This window comes from Struthio camelus, chromosome 9, assembly GCF_040807025.1.
Source record: "Struthio camelus isolate bStrCam1 chromosome 9, bStrCam1.hap1, whole genome shotgun sequence".
NCBI classification, from domain to species: domain Eukaryota; kingdom Metazoa; phylum Chordata; class Aves; order Struthioniformes; family Struthionidae; genus Struthio; species Struthio camelus.
Window position 1 is genome coordinate 26,388,796 of NC_090950.1, and position 21,645 is coordinate 26,410,440.

General features: G+C 37.3%; 1 protein-coding gene across 8 annotated transcripts in view; it reads right to left on the minus strand.

Annotated features, from left to right (window-relative positions):
• Positions 1-21,645, minus strand: part of NAALADL2 (N-acetylated alpha-linked acidic dipeptidase like 2) — a 524,823-nt gene that overhangs the window by 481,606 nt on the left and 21,572 nt on the right. For 6 of the 8 annotated variants that reach the window (XM_068954255.1, XM_068954257.1, XM_068954254.1 and 3 more), the window contains exon 2: positions 11,824-11,886. Coding sequence is in view for 5 of the 8 variants with exons in the window: in XM_068954257.1 (XP_068810358.1) it covers positions 11,824-11,854 (31 nt within the window). In the remaining 3 variants the exon portion in view is untranslated. Of the gene's footprint in view, positions 1-11,823; positions 11,887-18,160; positions 18,243-21,645 lie in introns of those variants that run through there. The other 2 variants (XM_068954265.1, XM_068954260.1) reach the window with 1 other exon arrangement.

The following is a 21,645-nucleotide window of genomic DNA, read 5'->3' on the forward strand; positions in this document are numbered from 1 at the left end:
CATGCAGTTTTCTTTCCTTAAGAAAGACAAGCTACTTCTCAAACAGATTTTGCTTTTGACTATACTGACCCAAGTTAGAAGTAAGCCATTAGGGGTGACCAACTATGCCAACTATAAATAAGAAAGGACTTAAGCCAGTGTCACAGCAAATTCCCCACTGTTGCAAGATACAGCAGATTATTTCATTTAAATTCACATCGATTTGTTGGCAACACAGAACACCAATGCAATATAACACCAACAAAAGGGGTTGTTATGAAAAATCTTTACAATTAAACACTTACTAGATTTTATCAATACTACTTTTTTTCCAGACACTGAAATCACCAGTTTTGTTACACTATCAAATAGAATAGTTTAAGACTAGGACTTGACGATTACACACTGTTATTGCAAATAGAATTAATCTTTTAGATTACAAGTTCCATTCATTTCATGTATTATAATTAATGGATCACAGAAGACCAGTTACTAAATACATTAATGATGTTTTAACACAGTCTTGAAAATTCTATTGTCATAGGAGTTTTGCATACAAAACTAACAGACTATAGAGTTTCACTGCTTCAGTAGGTAATATCCGAATTAGATCATTTCTCTTCTAAAATAACTATTCCAGTTTTTTTTTTTTTAAACCTTCAAAGAAACAAGAAAGCTTTTTGTTTGCTATAGGAACATATTTAAAAAAAAGAGTCTGTATGCATATACACACTCCTTATAAAACCATACATACTTCTAGGAGATGCTAATAGCTCCTCCTTTTTCAAGCATCATTCTTCCTATTAAGTGGTTTTCTATCAGATTCTTCCTGCCCTCCCAGGAACAAAAAGGCACTATACGGAATCATTTCCCGTCTTTCACATCAGGGGTGTGCCTACGTTTTAGGTTGTGTGACAACACAGCTGTACATTTGGGCTGCAGCTTGGAAGCTCATAGCTAATGATGCCCTATCTGACTTGCTGCATATCAGAGCACTCTTCAGCCTTCTCTCCACACCTAATGCCTAAAGATACTAACCAACTCCAGTTTACTACTTTTTGACTAGAGGACACTACACAAGAGGAATCAACAGCCTAGAGAAAAATTCTCCCTGTAAACCTGGAAACTATTATTGTTCCAGCTAGAAAGCAGGCTGAGATTGAACACATGTGCATGCTGGCTGGCTCGCTTTGCTCTTGAGCTCTTGCTAAATATAATATTCCTCTACCAGCAGACGAAACGTCATTTTTTAAGTTATCCAATTCCTCATTGCACTCATTCACTCTTTCATGTGTTTGGCCAAAACTGAGATATCTTAATACTTTCAGTATGACCTAAGTTTTGAATAGCTACAAAAACTAGACAAAATCTTAACTGACTAAAATCTGCATGCAACACTATCTCTTAGAAATTGATACTCATCTCTCTCTGTAAATAATTTCAGTTAACATTTTTGTTTATACATATTATTAGATAATATATTGTCCCTGAGAAGACACACATGCACACACATTGAATAACTATGAAATTCTATTTTCAAGAGGTCAATAGAGTCTGTGGAGTCTGTGTAACCTTTTGCCTTTAATTTTTTCAGCCTCTTCCCCTCTACTGCACTATTTTAAAAAGGCATACTGATGGTTCATTTGCTTCAGGTATTATCTTCCACAACCCAGGGGAAGCCAGTAGAAGTAATTAATAAAACGTTCTTTTTTGGAAAAAAACTATTTCTTCAGATTCAAGCATGTGTTTCATCATCACCCTATTACCAAGCCCCCTCTTAAAGAAACAAAAAGCTTACCCCTACCAGTTGTTACACCTCAGTCTGAGTTTCAGAAGTGAAAAGACAAGACCCCTGATTCTGCAAACACTATTACTGATCCTTTGGAAATTCTGAGAAAGTATTACAATTAAACAATGTTTCAACAAGTCTTCCAGATTAAGAAGAGGAACTGAAAACATTTGAAACAACCAAGGATTATGGTTTTTTTCCATTCACTTCAATTCCCAGAAAAATAGCATTATGACTCCAACATATACACCTGCACATTCTTTGGCAGGGGAAAAACCTCAGATCACAATTAAGTATTGAGTGGCTTTGAGAACCCTTAGCCTTTCATAAAACCAAGACGATAAACCTTTTGACTGTTTTTTAGCTCAACGATCATCTTGCCGGTAGCACATCATGATCTAACATGAATAGATAGCCCAGAAGTGCACATAGCCTTTTCCACAGCAGGAAAAAAGCCATGGTTACCATTCCAAAGAGTTTACAGCATTAAACCAATCTCAGCATCACAGGACATTGAATAAGATGCATCGAGGACATGCTAAAGCAGCTTTAGTGTGGTTTATGATGTTATCTATACTCTTGGTTAATACAAAAATTTTATGTGTACATTACTGCTTCCGAGTCCACTGGAGTTATGCTGCAACTTCTTCACTAGATTGCATTATATTTCTTCACAATTCCTATCTACTTTCACACTTAAGTAAACCCAGGGGAATGAAGCCATTCAGTATTTGCGTTGATAGCTTAGCTGCTTACTGCACTTTCTCTCAAGAGAACTTGTTAGGTGTAACACCTCCAGAGGAAAGGTTTAAGTAAGAGTTTGTTCCTAGTTCTGAGAATAGTAAAAATAATTTTAATTATGTTCTCATTTCAGTACCAGGCCATCTTCTATACCATGACAACCAATTGCATTCTGTACTGCAGCAGATTTTGCTTTAAAAACAAACAAAAAAGTGCATCTGAAGCTCCTTAACCTAGGAAGGCAGGTTTATTTATTCAGCCATAGGTACCTGAAATGCCTATCATAAAGCAGCTACAAAAACATTAGAACAGATATTTCTTACTGCAAACGGAGGAGGGAGAACATCTAAGGCTTTTTTTGAAGACAAGTCATAAGAATTTTTTTGCATTTGTCAAGCTCCAAGTGATCCTAAGGAATGAGGAAAAACATCAATGAATGAAGGAAAAAAAAGTAACAGGCTTTTCACATCTGTTTGAAGAAAGTAATATAACCACTGACAAGCTATAAAACAAGACTCCTGCACTTATTGTAAATGTGTTAACATACCAGAACCATCAAATCTTTCAAAACTAAAATGCCAAGGACATGCCCTATTTTCTGGTGTGTCTCTGCTAGCCACTTCAGTTCTGCCCCTCGCTTTTGTGCATTTCTACTACTCGTGCCTTAAAGCGCGTGTACTAGGCAGACCTTTTTTATATCGGTGTGGAGGAACAGAAATAGTGGATAAATGAAGAAGTGAACATATAGGTGGAACAACAGAGAAGAAAATGGATTGACTAAGTTTTAAGGAGCCTGGAAAGGAAAGTAAAGGAAAGGTATTTATTACTTACATTGTAAGGAAAAAGAGGAAGAGCGCATTTACAAAGTGCTAGCCCGAAAATAAGTAAGTGAGGGAACGTTTGGGGAATGTGGCAGAGTGTCACCATGTGCCTTTAAAGGAAGAGTTCTGAACTGACACGTTAACACCACTGCCTTTCAGATAGTTTAAGTTAAGCTCATAAAATTATACTTTTTAAAAAATTTGTAATACTTTCAGAAAATGATAGATTGACGCTTGTATGATCAACAAAACCAGCGATAGTATTATCTAGGATAAGGGATCCTCTTTATCTGAAGGAGTCATACTTAATAAATGTCACTCAGCATAAACTTGCAGTAAATCCATGAGATTTGCTGCAACAAAGACAGTGACTGACACTGCAAAGGGTTTTAAGACAACAGTAGGCATAGCTGATTTTGCTAGAAGGCCTAGCTGGCCTTAGAGAAGACAGAGGCAAAAATGACAGGAATACTTAACTCTAGATGAGAAACTTCCCAAAAAACCACCACTGCCTACCCTCAACTCTCTACTTATCTAGGCTCTATACAGTAAAAAAAAAAAAAAAAAAAAAAAAACAACCCACCGCGTTGTCTCTAAACAATGCACAATGCACTGAAACCTTGAGGCCTTTACGTTCAATTTTCTGCAAGCCTTACTTACTGACTATCCTCTGTGCTGAGGCTGAAGTCTGAATTTTTAAACGCAGTATTGTTTTTGTGCTATGCAGGCATTTAGGGGAGGGGAATGCTCACTTTCAACAAAAAATTAGGTCACCATTTCTTGCTTATGGTTTTCTGATAGAATGGTGGTACCAGCACAATTAACTTTTGTGAGAATAAAACAAACTGCAAAATTCATCTCAGTGAAGACGAGCTCTTTCCATAATGCACTCAGATGCCTTAAAGTAATTAAAGCATTCATGCTAGGACTGTGAAATATTTTGCTTTGAACAGTACTATATATTGACATACAAACCAAATCTCCACCAGAGAAATTCATGACATCATTGAAATCTGTAAGATCTGTGTCATTGACTTCACCAGGACGAAGATACCGGGAGAAGAATACTCTGTTCATATAAATATAAGCATATTCTTTGTAATAACAAAAAAAAAAAAATCAATGAATTGACAATGTTATATAAAGAAGTATTTCAACTAACCAGCTTGAACGGCTGTTTGATTTACTGGTCACTGCTCAGTATTGTTGAGCATTTCTTAATGTCAGTCTTGCTAACCAAGCATTTGTGCTTGATCCTGCTCCTGTTAAATATCAAAACTTTCTGAGATTATACCCTTCATAGGTCTTAAGATATAGGAAACATCTTTACTTTTGAATTTGAATTGCTATATTTAAAACAGTATAGTCTTAAAGAATAATTAACTATACAGCTAACTATACTAAGCTAGTTGTGTAAGTGTATGAACACACATCGTCTTTACGTCATACTTCACGTACAAATGGTGAGGTTTTCTGCTACACAGATAAACAGATTTTTAAAAGTCTGCAGGATAAGCAGAGGTTTTTATGACAGTTTAATTATAAAATAGCAAGCAATGTATTCCGAACTGGATTTGAAGGTGAGAGTTTATCCACGCTGGCAAAACACTTATCCGCTCTTTCCAACGAGATTAGAAGAATAAAAGTTTAAGGCATTCAACAGAAATGTGCAAGTCCTCATCTTTGTCCAGGAACATTATTCAGCTCTGTGAAAACACAAAGCAAAAGTTAAGACTCATCTAAAAGAAACACTGGTGGTATTCTGAAATACACCACATCTGAGGAAAAAAAACAAGAGACTGCTCTTTTCTCCCTTAAACTGCTACTTCATTTCTCCCCTGTGGTAATGACAAGAGGAGACGAGACTAAAGTAATTTTTTTTAATGTATTTTTTCCTCGAGATTTCAGGCTGCTAAATACTAAGTCTTTTCTCTGAACTACAGCGGAGTCACAAAAATCTGCTTAGATTTACTTCTTACATATTTTCTTTAAGTTCTTCAATATTAATATATGAGAAATGTTTTTTCAAAATAGTAATATATGAATGTTGTTTTCTATACTGCTCTAGACGTTTATCAATGAATAAGCAAGCCCTGATTATACTGCATTGCTTGAAACCAAAGGCTGACTGTAGGATCATGCAATCAAAGGGGCCGTTAGCTCTAATTTGCATGTATGGAGCCATTCACACCCTCCTCTGTGTTGAGCCACATAGTCAGTACTTCCATGACCTTGTAGAGCCTAAATGAGAATGTCAAAGCTGGGCTTAAACTTTTTTGTTTGTTTTTAATTAGACTTCTGACTTTTTGTTGGACATTCCCAAAGCCTTTGCCATAACAGAGTAAGGGATTAATGAATCTTTCAAAACTGTATGAGCAGAGAAATGCCAGTGAGGGTCAAGACACTGGATGGACTTTTGTGAATTACCTGAAAGCAAAGCTCTGAGAGTATTTTGCCTCATAGGAACAACGCCTTCTCACCCCACTCCCAATATTAAAGCATTTAGAGTAAGAGCATTCTTGTACTTCAGAATGGATGCACTCAGTTAACATCCTTATGTGTCACCTCCTTGAAGAGATTAGGAGCCTCCCATCCTTACCAACCATGAGTTGATGCAAAGCATAGACCTACAGAAATTAAAGGCATACTAATGTGCCCCCAATGCATAAAGGCCACACTTTTTATATGTTGTGCTCACACATTTCACCATGTTCTTTATTACTCCTCCACCTCTATTCTACATTCGTAGAATGGTCCAGTAGCAACTAACCCACTGTGTCAATTATAGTCCAACTGCATCAGTCAGAAAACCAGAATCTTAAATCCTACAGGACCTGACCTGATTCTCTTCATAATCAGTTTGGGGGGGGGGGGGGGGGGGGGAAATCACAGCAATCAGGACAGATCCTATCACATAAGATTTCTAGGTATGTTGTTTGGCTTTTAAAGTCCAAAGCAAGGCTACAGTCAAGGGAATCACCCAGCACTGCCAGGCTCTAAAGTCTGTGATCAGACAAGGAGTTAAGAATAAGTCATCAGTATTTCCTCTTTCTTGTTAAGATTTCTACTGTTTTATCAACCAAAATGTTCAAAGTAATAAAAAGTAAGTAGATATGGAAAACAGGACTAGGACTTACTATAAGCAAGACATTCACAGCTACTAGTGCTGCACTGACACTTCACAACTTTTATCTTATCCTTCAAGAAAAGGGTATTATTTAGGGATGCAACAGGCCGAGGACTAACAACTTTCAGCACTTGAGTAGAATTGCTTTGACGACCAGAATTTAAAGCACAGCATAAATGCACAACTCGTGTGCCAGAAAGAACCTTGCAAGTATGGTACTTCAAATCACAATCAGAAAGATGTCTTACACAGGCAAGACAAAAAGACAGTAAAATAATGTCCTCAAGGGTGTTAAAAATCCATGTGATGAGCTAGAGAATGTATCAGCTCAGAAGGACTTGCATACAGAACTGTTTCTGCTCAACAAGCATCCACTGAATATTTCTAGTCTTCCTTCCAAGCTCTCCATTGACAGCTCCCCTCCCGATCACAGTTCTCTATTATAACATCAGTTACACCAGTAAACAGCTAGATAAATAAAAATAAAGAACCCCAATCAAGGATACTTAGTAACACTGTCCCAGTTTGACAAATTCAGATTTCCATCCAGCTCTGGAAATATAATGCTTAGAATTCGCAGCCTTTAAATTCACAGCATATGACTGTATCCTTATAGTAGTTTATATTATCTGCAAAAACCTCAGCATCAGCTGTAGTGAAGTAGATTCTTCCTGCATTGGCATAAACTTTCAAGTAGTCTTCATTCTTCATGGAGGATAAGTATATTTTACATGCATTTTCTTTAAGGGAAAGCGCATAGCGTTCCTCATTAATTTTTAATTTGAGGACAAATACTTTCACTTCCAGTTTGCTACAAGCAAAGTCACCAGAAGCAGCATGAGCCCTCTAGGAGTTTTATAACATAAATAATCAAGAAAAACTGTATGTTGTTGTATAGATTATTTTGTAGTTCTACAGTATTTCCATGGTGAATTGCACACTATTACACAATCCAAAAAATTCATCCCTCTTCAGAATTAATACGCAACACTGAAGAATTACATTATGGTCCTCTTTAATTGCTTTACAATGCCCTTTAGAAAGGGGGAGGCAAAACTCTAAAATAGCAGCGCATTTCTGTTGACAAAAAATGTGCCCCCCCCCCTTATGTATCATTTCAGTATAAGGTAGTGACAGTAGGTTCTCACGATCTCTCTCTGCCTTCTGCATGCAATTAAAGTTTTAACAAGTGTTAAAATCTTAATTATGCCTATGTACTAATTTCAATATCTTCAACCCAAGCTCTTTAGCAAAAAGCTGTGGAAAATAAGGGAATACCTCTAACGAGGAAGAAAAAAATACATAAATAAGTGAAGGCTGCAAGTGTTTTTCTTTCTATGAAGACATTGTGTTAAATCCCGGCTCCACTGAAAATCACTGGAATCAGGAACAAGTTTGCATAACCTGTTCCTAGAGCTCAGGAAAATCAGGAGTTGCGTTCAGTCATTATTATAGCTAGAATTTCTAAAGGAGCCAAAAGGACTAGCTGAGCAAATATAACCAATATCACTAACTCAACTGTAATTCATTTATTCTCTTACTGTGGTTCAAATCTATATGCAGGCATATGTACCTTAGAACCATTTCTGAATGAAATTTCAAACCATTTTGTTGTAGTAAATGCCAAAAAAAAAAGAGAGCAGCAACTATCATTTGTTGCTTAATACATTTTAATTTTTTCCCCATGAAATAATGGTATTTAAGTCTCACTAAGCATTGAAACCATTTCAAAGATGTTCTTGCCAAAACAGTGACTCAAGAAAATGTAGTCAAAGATACTTCCCTTCACCTCCAAATATAGTATGGTCATCAATGCATAGTATGTGCAATTCACATCACTGTATTTTAATTAAATGGGTTTTTTTTCCTGACCCTAGGGATTAGCATGTGAGCTTCCTCCCTGACCTTTATTCTGCCGATTAAAGCAGCAACTAAACTATTTCTCCATTAAGCTACTTCACAGTATTCTCCTATATAGTTTAGGGATTTTCTGATATTTAATCTCTCTGACCATCGGTAACATGTTACAGCTAGAGATAATAGTGACAGAACGATCAATTAACCAAGCGATTAGCAATTTCCTTTGCCCTGTCCAGCCCTATAAAATTAAATGGTTCAGGCTTGACCACTGTGCCACAATGAAAACGAGTAAGATGCATTTTACCTCATTACTCCCGTTTGAACAGCAAATAGACTAAAACTAATTCATTCAGCCACAGTCATGAGTAACTGTAAACTGTTTGCTAGCACTTTGTCGCGGGCAGCTTCTGTTCATGTGCCCTTGCTGCTATGAATTCCATTATACCACTTGAAACAATGCTATTTATAAAGCATCTATGCTAAAAAGATCAGAGGATATCAGTTGGATAATGGATATTTTATAACAATCAAAAGGCAGCAGCAGCACAGAGCAGGCTGAGAAGCACCAGAAAGAAGTCAACGGCAGCAAGCCTCCAACACAAAGACGTGAGGAACCATGGAACCTTTTTTTTTTTTTTTTTATTACATAAGTGATCTCACTGAAGTCAACGGAATAGTGTGGACACTCAAGGACTAAAATAATGTTTCATAATCAAAACCAAAAAAAGTTGGAAATCAGACTTATTTTAGAATATACAAATAAAATATTTCTCATTAAAAGTGAAATAGTGACAACTTAATCAAAAGAAACCCATGAATGCCAGCTCCTCCAAATCTTATCTTTCTTCACTTGACCATATTCTCCTCCCTTACTTCTCCCTTTTTTCAATTGCCTTTTCTTCTTATCCCATGAAGTCAGGTATTTGGGGAGTGGGAAGTGTCTGTGATTCATCTCAGTGAATTAGAAAACTAGTATGTCCCCCATGATCAAGAAACAGGGCACCTTCTTTATTAATTTCAAAAGGAAAGACATATAAGCTTCTTCATACAAAAAGGGGCTGCAAGAATATTCTGGATTCAGAAGCCAAACAAATTATTGTTGTCACTGCAAACAGAAAAGTTCAGTTATTAGAAAAAATATTCAGAAAAATTGAAATGTTAATAGTTTTAATATTCTAACTTACAGTGTAGGAACAGAAACAAACACAGAAAGACACAACTCCTTAGTTCAGTTCCCTCCTCCCTTGTTCCTGGCTGAAAATAAATGTACTGGAAGCCTGTATTGCTAGTACAGCATACTCTTTACCACACTAACCAGGAAGGTTCCCATGTGACTGCCTGCATGCCTCTGTGTACCCCCTCTGGCTTTTCCTAGGCTCATCCCCTACTTGCATGCTCATTAGTGAGTTAAACAAGCCACAGGTTTGTTTGCCTGTTGTCTTTTCTTCTTTATTATTCCATTTTTGCTACTTGACGGATGGAGATCTTGGACCATCTCCCACTAAAGTTAGAACGTAACCCGCAGTAACAGCGCCACAGTAATTTGAGTTGTTAAAGCTCGAATGAGAGGTGGGGCTGGGGTGAGTGTTTACAACTGATAATGCCAGATTTCTGTTGCATTTTCATCTCTAGTTTTTTCTTCCTTCCTCTTTGCTTATAGTAACAATAATAAATAACTACATACATATATCAGCCTTAAACCATCTGGTTTATTCAATGAAATTATAATGTCTTCAGTTTTTATTACACTGCCAGAGCTCATTTTCCATCTCTGCTCTAGATTTGTGGCCCAGATTTTCTTTTAATGCAAACAAATTAAAGCAAGGTTGGGCAGCCTACTGCAGATAATGCAACATGATTATTAGAGAGACCTCCGAAAAGTTTCACTCCAAAGTTTGTACTAATATAAACAAGAGTCTGTCTAAAGTACAGTTTATGGGTGCTCTTGGGTAGTTCCAGTCACCAAATTTTGATTTCTAATTAAAAGAATAAAAATCCTAAAATCTCAGGAAAAGTTAAGTTATTCTAGATATAGATACATTAACATTTGTTTTAAAACAAATCCTACATGTTTAATTTTAATGAAGCCCGAGGTATATCTGAGCTGTAAAAACTGGCTGTGAACGTGACTGATACCTGAAATCTTCATCTGAAGCCTTCACATTAAAAAGCAGAAATATCCGACAAATGTGCATACATTAATACAAATAAACCTCTGTAGTGTAAAAACCTCAAGCTAACCAGGCTATATTACTATCCCAGATGAACAAGGAACAGAAAATAAATCTGTACAAAGGGCAGGTAACACCATTTCCTGTTCTTGTTTTCCCTTAAAAGAGCTGGATTTCCTAAGAGAGTGTAAGAACAGAACAACAGCAATGTAATTTTCATGAGTCTTTCTGTTTTTCAAAAATCTGCTATTAGCAAGAGTGATAAGCTTCAATAACATTTAAAAGTATGCTATAAGGAAAAAAAAAGTGTGCCCTGTCATATAAAAGGTGCACTATTTGGCAGATTGAAAAGCGTGTGGGAACCTGCTGAATCTCTTCAGAGATACCCACACAGAGAGGCACCCAACAACTCTTATTACACAAGGTAAATTTACCTTTTGAAATTAATGGAAGAGTGGTAATAAACTTTTCTTACTGCTATTTGCATGTTACATTTCTTGAACAGTTGCATTTCACTACTGGATATCACAGAAGAAACAAGGTTAAAGACTGCTCTTAAAGAGTAGCGCTAGATCCGTCTTTAAGAACCTTCAACTCCTATTTAAGGAGTCACGGGCAACTCTACACATGTTAAAGAGGTTCTCCTTCACAGCAGTTTCAGTAAAATATTCCATTTTGATTGCTGTCACAAGACTGAAGTGCAAGGAGAAAATAACTAATTAGACATTATATTTTATTAAAAGTGACAGCAGTTTAGATGCTCTGCTGCATCTAAACCATTTTAAATATTTCTTATAATGAAACTTCAACAGATTTGCATTCTCGTGCTAACATTTTGCATTAAAATAGTCTATTTATAATGCCTATTAAGTTCACTTACCCAGCTAGCAAACGTGTAAATAAATAACAAAATAGCTTACCTTTTGATACCTTTACAAGTAGAAGTAGGCACTTTAATAGTTATATAACATATATTGAGAGTGAATGAGAAGCTATAAATAAAAATTGAGGAAAAGCACACTATCAACTTAGAGGTATTATATATTCTTTAGAAACAAAGGAAAACACATAGCTGTCTACTTTATATGGATAGCACTGTTGCATGCAATATTTTTCAGGTAATTACCATAAGACACAAATACTTCTGCGTAAACTATGAAGTGAAACTTGTATTAGCAGCATCTCAAGTGCTGATTGCATCCTGCAGTTTTGAGGTACATTCATCAGGTCATCGGTAAAGGTTTCTGGTATTTCTTCCTTTAAAAGCATTGAAATAGCAGTATTATCTAACTGTTGCACAAAAGTTAATAAAAAGTCATAACCCAGGGGACTTACCCCGGGTCAACAGAAAGAAGCCCAGAACCATCCAAAGCTACTTCTCATGTCCAGCCAAAAAATCTGAAAAAGAAAGTAACAGAGTTTGTGACAAAGCTGACACACAGCACTCTAGAAGAAGCAAAATCAATTGTGACATTTTTCATTTATTTGTAAATGCCTCTTTGGCAGCACGCTCACTCAGAACGACAGTTGCCTCTTGCAGAATAGGGGAGGTGATGGTAAAATAGAGGAATCCTGACAGTTGCTTTAATGAGATTCTGCATTAGGACCACTCTAACACTTTCTCTCAAAAAGGAGTGTGCCTTTCACTTTCAATCTTCTATCTTTCAATTTGGAAAGCATTAACCCTATGAAAAACTTAACTCAGCCTCCTCTAATCAGCATCACAGCTCTCCTTCCTACCTTCTTCACTCCCTCACTGATATTTATGTATGGAAGCCCTCTCATAATGGGGAGAATAAACTGTTTCTATAGATGATTTTAAAACATAAATAGTACAGAGTAAAATTAATTCTACTGATATAGGGCAATATTTTACTCTACTCAAAGACTAGTCACAGTGGGCACGGGGGGAACCCAGACTCTTGAAAGAGACCTAATTTGCTCTTGGGAAAGACAGCAACACATCCCACAGAGCTTCCTTTCGAACCCTAGGGATTGTGCTACTAGAAGGACTCAACGCAAAAACCCCAATGTTCACATTTTCTTTATTGCAAAAATAGGGATATTTGTAACAAGAGGTGAAACTTGCCTTATAAGTACTGAGAAAATAATCATTCTGGAACCAGAAGCAGAGAGGGGAACTTTAATAATTGCAATAGAACGTGCAGCACTATCCCAAATGCTTCAGGAAAGAGTCATCGGCTTGAAGAGGTAAAGTTTGACTGCACTTACTCTGACATACCTTCAATCAGAGCAGCTATAAATCTAAACAAAGACAAACAAAAAATAATGTAGTTTGGCGTTTCTGCTCTACTACGTGCCACATGTTCAGACCTCATCTTCCAAGGTAACACGAGGGTACCACGATCCATTCTTAGGGACAGGGATTAGCAGAACTGAGCCATGGTCTTTAATAATTAGAATTATTTAAGTGATACAACAGGCAATACAATGCACTGTTGAACTGTCAATTTTTCCATACATAAAGTTTCTATAGAATCAGGAGTTCCTTGACATCAGTTGTGGAGAAGAGCTCCCAAACAAAGGGAGCAAGAAACATTCACAAGCCACGGTCTTGAAGAATGGGAATAGTTATCAATATTTTGCATACTTGTGTCCTATTACAGATTGAAGAAAAAAAAGAAAAAAAAATCCATACTATAAGGGCTAACTTGAATCGAGCAGAAAGTCAAGAACTAAAAACAGTTCCACATGGTGATTAAAAAAATGCATGCCTACAACACTTTTGTCAAATTACATTTCTTATCCTTAATAAAGGACTTTAAAGGACTTAAATTCCAGCATTCAAGCTTTCTACCAATAGCTTCCCCCCCTCAGAGGAAACCTAATTTCTCATACTACATCATACATCCTCTTTAAATGGAACTAGATGACGGTACTAAATATCTTGCGGCAGCCTCAGGCCCCGTTTAAACTGTGTTTTATCTTTTTTATCTTTCGTTAAAATCAATAGGACAACATTAAGTTTTTTAAAAATAACACTCTTCCACTGGTGATGCCAAGAGGAGCTTGAATCCTAGCTGTTTTGCTCAAATTACAGAAGTTTCCGGGGGGGGGGGGGGGGGGGGAGGGGAGGGGGAAGAAACACACACCAAGACAACCACAACAAAACTCCTCAATCTATGCTCCAAGAAAAATATTCCGGATGTCACAGAGAGAGAAGATGGAATTGTAAGCCATGCTTCAGGATCTTGCAATGAATGCAAGCTTGCAGCTTGCATTGACAGACCTTCTAGCAGATTACAGAATAGAGGAGCTAATGTAATCTGCTAGAAGGTCTGTCAACGCAAGCTGCAAGCAAGTCTTCTATGTCTTCTATTTAAAAAAACGTGACAAGGCCCAGCGCAACCCTCAATCACCTACTGCACATATCAATACAGATGAGTTTCAAGCTTTTACTCACACTCTGATTCTGATAAAATGCAAGTTATCAAACACAAATAAAGTATACTTCAAAACAAGTTCTGTGACAGTTTCTTGTGATTAATATCAATGCTCAAAAGATCTTTAATATTTCATTCCGAGAAATACACGGTTCCTCCTAGCAACCTTCCACATTTGGATGGAAAGCAGAAAAGGCCCATTTCTGACCTCTGCCTCAGGATGGGAGCACCACTGAGAAATAATGAAGTCAATGCACATTTACTCTAGCGAGCAAAAATTAGACCTTAGCTCAGAGGAAGGTTGCTTTATAATCCAGACAGGTGATCGGGAGGCACAGCAGAGCAATAACGACTAACATCACATACTAAAGGGAGTATAAATTTTAATGATACCACTCATAAAACCTACATTTTAAAGGTTACAAAACAGAAATAAGCTTACACAGAAAATACATAAATCATTCAAGGTGTCAGGTTCCTGCTCCTTAGCTATTTTAAGAATTAACTGTCTGTACCTCACTAAATAAACTAGAGTATGCTATACTTACCAGTGTGGGACTGGAAAGAAATGTAGAGTTCAACAAGCATATACCAATATATGGTATACGCTTGTTGCTCTATCTTAGCAACACAATATCCATAACCGCTTTATTACTTAACAACGAATAAATCAAGTTAACAACAATACTTGGTCAAGTTCTGTTATATCTAGATAGCAACATGACGATACATAATTAGCACTATATAGCTCAGTTACAACTGGCCTGGTAAGTTTACACGGCTGCTTCTTCCCCACACACATGAATAACCTTTGTTACTATTTGCCTATCTTTATTTCATCATATTACCTTAAATTTCTCTAATGAGACACTTATTTCACACTAGCTCCCTGGGACATTCAAAGACAGTAAATATTAAGAGGATACATACAGGAACAATGAAGCCCATTAAAATATAAGCAAGAATATTCCCTGTATTTTGTTCTTGGTTTTTCAAGCTTAACTTTTAAGTTTTATTGCCTTGCATACAAAATTAAGGTTCATCCAATAAACTGCTGTGCAATTTATCGAAGAACTCCGATAGGCCTCCAAATAAATCACAATACATGAGCACTATACACCTGATTATTTGCGGCTCTAATTGACCTGGTCTATTAGTAACAGCACCAGAAACATTTAAGTATATCGTAGTTAATATGCACCTGCTATTAAAATCTGCTAAATCAAGCATGAATTAGTCCATTAGTTGGTCCAACATGGAAATACAAACAAATAACCTCCCTACCAAAAATAAAAATAAAATAAAAGCCCTAATCAAGCATCCTTACCACCCCAACACTCATCCTGTTTGCCCCATTTAAACTCCCTGAAACTGCAGGGCAGCCTTGGATGTAAATTAAGAGATAAGCAGGCCTCTCTCAAATGTGTCTTATTTTCAAGACCAGGGAAACACATTCTGTAAATCTGGCCCCCACAGTGAGGTTCATGGTGGCCAGATTTCATGACATCAATGGGAGAAATAGGGACCAACACTCATGCAATGTACCAGTTACGCCAATCAAATGGTGTTGAAGCACATGTCACTTGTGCTGGAAGGCAGAAAAGCACATTTTGAACATTCAAGTCTTTATTCATGTTTTCCACTATATAAATACACCAGAGGGTTGCAATGCCACTCTTCCGTCCTGGGCTCCACTCATACCGTAAGGATGAGACACAAATTGGGCACTATATTATATCATTTTTACTACTTTAATGCTCTACAATTGCAACTGTATGTATTGTTGTCCCTATAGGCATGCTATTAATACAGGATATTTTAAATGGCTGGTTGCTAACATGGTGACTTAGGGCTAATGAGCCACTATTAGTATTGAACTTTAACACAATAGTTACTCGAATCCACGAGCCATTTTTTTTTTTGAGTTGAACTGGATTTTACAGAACTTGTGTAGTCAGTATTACTGAGCAGTTACTTCTCCTCTTCAGTGAAACAGGCACCTCCATTTCCCTGGCTATCCTGAGATTCATGTGTCATGAGTTGTCGTTAGTAGGAATACGCCAGCTACAGGCTCAGTGGCTTGAAAGGAAAAGGAGAAAGCTGTAGTAGGGCACTTCTGCAAGAGATCTGCAAATAAGTTCCCTCCACAACGCAGGCATGATGAGCTATCTTCTGGAAGAAGCAAGCTGAGGGCCTGGCTCGCTGTGAAACGCTTTTGCTGCGGAAGGCGTTCTGCATACTGGCTCAGAGATCAGACCACTAGTTTTTAAGTCTGTTTTTGAGAGCTAGTTCAGAGCTTTCATGTTCCGTTTCTCCTTAATATCCTTTAATGTTTGAGCAGTTAATGGGTAGCCCAAAATTGATTCCCTCCCCCCACCCCCACCCCCCTCACCCCGTAAATGAACGAACATTAAGAGACACTGGAACAAGGTTGTTTTGTCCCTCTGCAAAGTCTAACAGGATTATCAGATAAGGCCTCACCCAAAGCCCCTTCATGTCAATGGGAACATTTCTACTGGCCAGAGTTCAGTACTGAACATAGAGATTTGGGATCTAGCCTCAATCCAAACAGCGCAACAGTGAACCACATCATTACACAGCTGTCTCACTGGCATTGCTCAACTGCATTTAAAATTACAACTCTGCATTTGAAATTTCTGACTCTAATTACTAGTTACTGGAGATTTAACTTCTTTTCAAGAAGAGGTTCTGTTTAAAGAGAAACCTGTATTTAGGTTACACTGGCTATAAACTCTTAAACATTTCCAACAAGATGTTTTCCTTCCTGTCTTTAATTTCAGAATCTGTGCCTGCAACTCTGAAGGAACTGGGTTTTGTTTTGTTTTGTTTTTTGGGGAGGGGGGGTAATATTTAAGTAAACTGCTACCATGCAGTAGTACTTTCCTAATCTTTGCTTTCTTTAGAAAATTATTTCAGAAAAAGAACTTAAAACAGTGAACTGCACATTCACATAGCGGTGAACTTTAGACAGAGTAACTGCACTGCTGTGAGCTATGACGACTTTCCCATGGGGGAGAAATGACCTGGTAATTCAAGAATGGCAAAGTCAAAAGTAAGGTAAGCTGGGGGAGGGAAAGGATTTCGCCCTAGGATGAGATAAATATAATTTCCCACGGCAGTGTATATCTCTCTTAAGCCTCAGGTGGTTTTAAGTTAATGAGATTAGTTCCAGCAGACAGTGAAATCCCAGGATATAGGATTTATATTTCAGCAGTTTTCACTTTATCCAGCAAGTACAGTGCAGTCAATCTTTGTGTCACTTTGTTATTGTCCTAGTTTGGGTCTCATTTTTGGACTCAAACCTGGCTAAAGCAGCTCATAACTTTGACTTGAAGCTTAAGCATCATGTAAAGAGTGTTTTCAAATGTTTAAAAGGGATAGGAAAGGAAAAAGCCTCAACCCATAGGAAAGGAATTTTTTTTCCTCCCTCGCTTTTCAGATATACCATGCATACATATTTGTGAAGAGAATAATGAAATTTGATCTTGTACTCATTCACTTTTTTCCCCCCCACAAGGTCACACAAATTTTATCTTGAATACAAAAAGAAATACTAAGTGTTGATCAAAGAAATGCTACTTTTTAAAATTTAGTCACTAAAAAGATGGGCGTTAACAGCTTACAAAGGCCGGCTAGTCCCACAGAAAATCTTGCATGTGTTGAATGACTACTGCCCAGCTTGATAACAAGCAAAATGTTTTCCCATCCAGCGATCACCCACTGGACACACAAACTGGAGTTTCACCCCGGTTCCCAGTTCTGCTCATACTAGAAAGGCTTCACTCCAGCTGCTAGTTCTAGCCATAAGACAAGTCAAATGAAGTTTGTCTGGGGAGCCTTCCCACCACAGCTGACAAGGTGACTTGGTGGAAAGCTATCACAGAACAGGATTTTATCCAGCTCACAACAAGGCACACTGGAAGGATTCAGAACCGTACAGAATAAGTAGCTGCAGCTAGCTTAAAAATTAATACCAATCATTATACAGGGCCGTTAAGCAGAAACCTTTTAGAAGATAATATAAGGGATAAAAACAAGGTCAGATGATAAAATTGATTTAAGTGCACTACCCAGCACTATTTCAACTCACAATCACTGCATATTAATAAGTAACAACTGCTAACTTAGCATTTATCTATTGTGTTTCACTCTCTGAACAACATTTTAGCTGTGACATTAAGAAAAAAAAGAATCATTACAACAATAACATTACTCAAAGAAAATGGGGAATATTTAGCATTGCCAACCTGCTTCAGATAGCTCTTTCCTATCCAGTGCAAGAATGACCACAGGCTGCCTTCTTCTCTCTCTCTCTCTCTCTTCAAAATAAACTGTGTGGACATTGCATTAACATAATGATCTTTGCCCAAAACTTCACATCAGTTTCAGGCTTCTTGTCAAGACAGGCCGTTTAAACTACTTATCTAGAAAGCATATAAAGGTTTTTTTTTTTTTTTTTTAAATAGGGTAATTTAACCTTGAAATACAAAATTGACTTATCTATCAAGATGACTAATTTCTGGAATGCCCAAATCTATTACGTGAAAAGCTTGGTTTAGTTAGTTCTACAGATCTGACTTTAATAGAGGCAAAACCACAACCTCCCACTGTTATTTTAACATGCTTTATTCATGAATTTATTGTTTCCCTCTATGCCAAAGTATATCGCCATGACGTCTGTCTTCATCCTCTGTAGCTGTTCTTCCTATTTCAGCCCTATGCAACCAAGCATCTTCAGTTACAAGTGAAAAGTTCAATTATCTCTTTGTCTTGGTGCAAGATCCATCTTCTTTTTTGGTACATCTACTGAGCTAGAACCTCACTTGATATAAAATAGGACAATTAAACTGAAGCGGAGCAACATCGACAAATCCGATGACAAAGGCCAACACTTGACCACAAACTTCTGCCACAACTCAAAGCTTCATAATCATCAGTATCAGATTTGCAGCCAGAACTAGGGTAGCTGAACAAACAAACAAGCAGTCAGAATCCACCGTTGGATGGATTGCCTGTAACTTGAAAAGTGTAGCTGTATAACACTGCGTGCATAACAGGCAAGTGCAAGAACACACACTGCTCATATAAAATGCATTCTCCTTTCAGGATATCTGAATGTTTGCTTACCTGAGGAGGAAATACACATTTGCTCTTAAGTTAAGCATTTCCAGTGCTGCAAAGAGCAAGCATGCCATTTTCAGTTAAATGTAACATGCAAATATAATGCCAACAATAAGAAAATGAACTACAGAGTAATTGTTCGGGAAGCACTGCAGTTATAAGTGCCATCAAAACGCATTATGCCTTCTGTCAGCAAAAGAATATTTTGTAATGGGTCGGGGACTCCTTTCGTACATTTTAATAATCAGCAAACAAGCTTTAAAAAGAAAAGCTATTTTAAATTATGAACCCTTCCCATCATTGTATTACTAGCTTCTGAAATTTATAGCCCTATCAGAGAAATACATACAAACGTGTACACAGGATCAGACACTTTAAAACTCTGTTTCAAAGCAAACAAAAATCCCAACAGTCTCCAAGAATCTACGTGAGTTTTAAGGCCAGAAAGACCAATTACAATGAACAATTTGGATGCTGCATAGTCATAAGTCTAGAACCCTTATATACAAACGTCTGCCACACAGAATAGTCTTTAAAAAAAAAGCTTCTTTTAAAGTGTTAAATAGTCTAAAAGATTTCTACAGAAAAAACAGTGCAGCTCTAATTCTATTTTAAAGTGTTAATGTGTTTGAAGAGGCCTTGATCTACTCCAACCAACCTAAAAATAGTTCAAGTTCTTGCATTAACCTTATCTTTCTCTGCCTTGCCTTGGTGAAGTCCACTTTTGCTTCATGCAACTTAGTTGTTGACTAAGTGCATCAGTGCACAAAAGTTCCCCTATAGAGCCTATTATTAGCATTCGGCTGAGGACAGCACAGATTGCCTGCAAGCATTAAGCTTCCTGAAAAGTAAGAAGTCAGGCTCTTCCTTTTCACAATGGCAAGCAAAAATGGTCTGATGCTGACATGTGCATGCCGCAGCCTCATCTTAGCTGGCAAACCACTTGTTTGGTGCACGCACTCAGGAGGCAAAAAAAAAAAAAACAAACAAACAAACAAAAACCACACACACACACAGAAGTCAGACTGCAAGTCAAATTATAGATATCTTCTACATCCATCAGGTACCCTCTGCAGATCTGTACAACTGGTTGTGTAGGAGCAAGCCTAAAAAAGTTGTGCCTGTCATTTCATCCCCATGGAGAGAATGTAAAACAATGTGCAAGACCATATTGCTGCCATAAGAGGAATAAAGGGCAACTAGTCCAGTCTAGTCCTGGCAGATATGAAGAGAAGCTCACACCCAACTGTGTGCAGATATCAACTATTTTTTCTCACTTATGTTGATCTCTTAACAACACTAAAAATATATATATCACATCACACTAGAAGTATGTTCGCAGAAAAAGGGGATGAATTTAAATTTGCACTAAGATTTCATTACACTGCCATTAAAAAAAGGCTAGAAAGGGTGCATACTTAAAATTTGACAGACATGTACATTTTTCTAGATGAATGAAAAGTGCGCTTAGTGTAAACGGGAAAAGTATCATCTAGTGCAATGAAGGGATTACACTCCATACATGAAGATAATCCAATAACCACTGTTCTAGCTTGCCCGGGACAGAACATATATTATCCGATATCCAAATTCTGACAAAGTATAACCCTAGATAATGATAAGACTGAGTTATGCTAGAGAATGACAATAGTAAAACTGCTTTGCTTGCTTCATAAATATCCTAAAGCTAAACTACTTTGAGCAAGAAAAATAACACAGCAGAAAAACATCGAGTTTGAAGTCTCATTCCCTTGCATTTTTGCTCCTAGGTCCAGAGGTCTGCCAGCCCAACTGCCTGGATATGTCAGTGCAGATTCATTCTGCTACAGGAGTGCAGCAGATTAACCTACTGCATTAGATGGAATCTTATTTGGAAGAGGAGAGAGCTGCTGGCATAAAGCTGACTTATATGAACAACGACTGGCTACAAAAGTTTGAGGAAACGTGGAAACTTTAAAAAACAGTTTTGTGATAGAAAAGAGATAATGAAACAGACAGAGGTTGTCAAGAGAATTTTCATTTTACTTTACATATACCAAAACAAGCATTGATTGATACATTCACAGCTTCACTCCAGCGTGCGTAAGAGGAGGGCTACTGAACTAACTCGATATGGTGCACTGCATGACAGCTAGAAAAACTAAGCAGTTCAAGCAGCGACCTTATCAGATCTCAAAAATCTGACAGTACAGGAGTGATTTGATAGGGAACTTCAATGGAAAGCTTAGTAGCAGTATGAAATATTGCTGAAGATTCAAATCAAGTTCCTATTGAATGAACCCCAGCAGAATCTGTCCTGGAGGCTAAGACTTAAATCTGGGCTTCTGAAACCTGTGATCGTTAAAGATGCCCAATCACACCTTTTGCAAGTTGATTCTCTTCTTGGAAATCACTGCAGTGACACCTTTGGTGATCTCCACACAGAATCCCACCAGCTCACAAAACTCTCATATGTATATAAGTAAAAATTTTTGGAGAGTCCTTGAATTGAGCTACTTAAGGATTTTCATAGTTGTTTTAATGATACAGAAGATCTATACATTAAAAAAAAGGGGAGTTGAAAGCCATTTCTTACTTGCAAATAGGATACTCCCTCCACTTTCACTTTCCA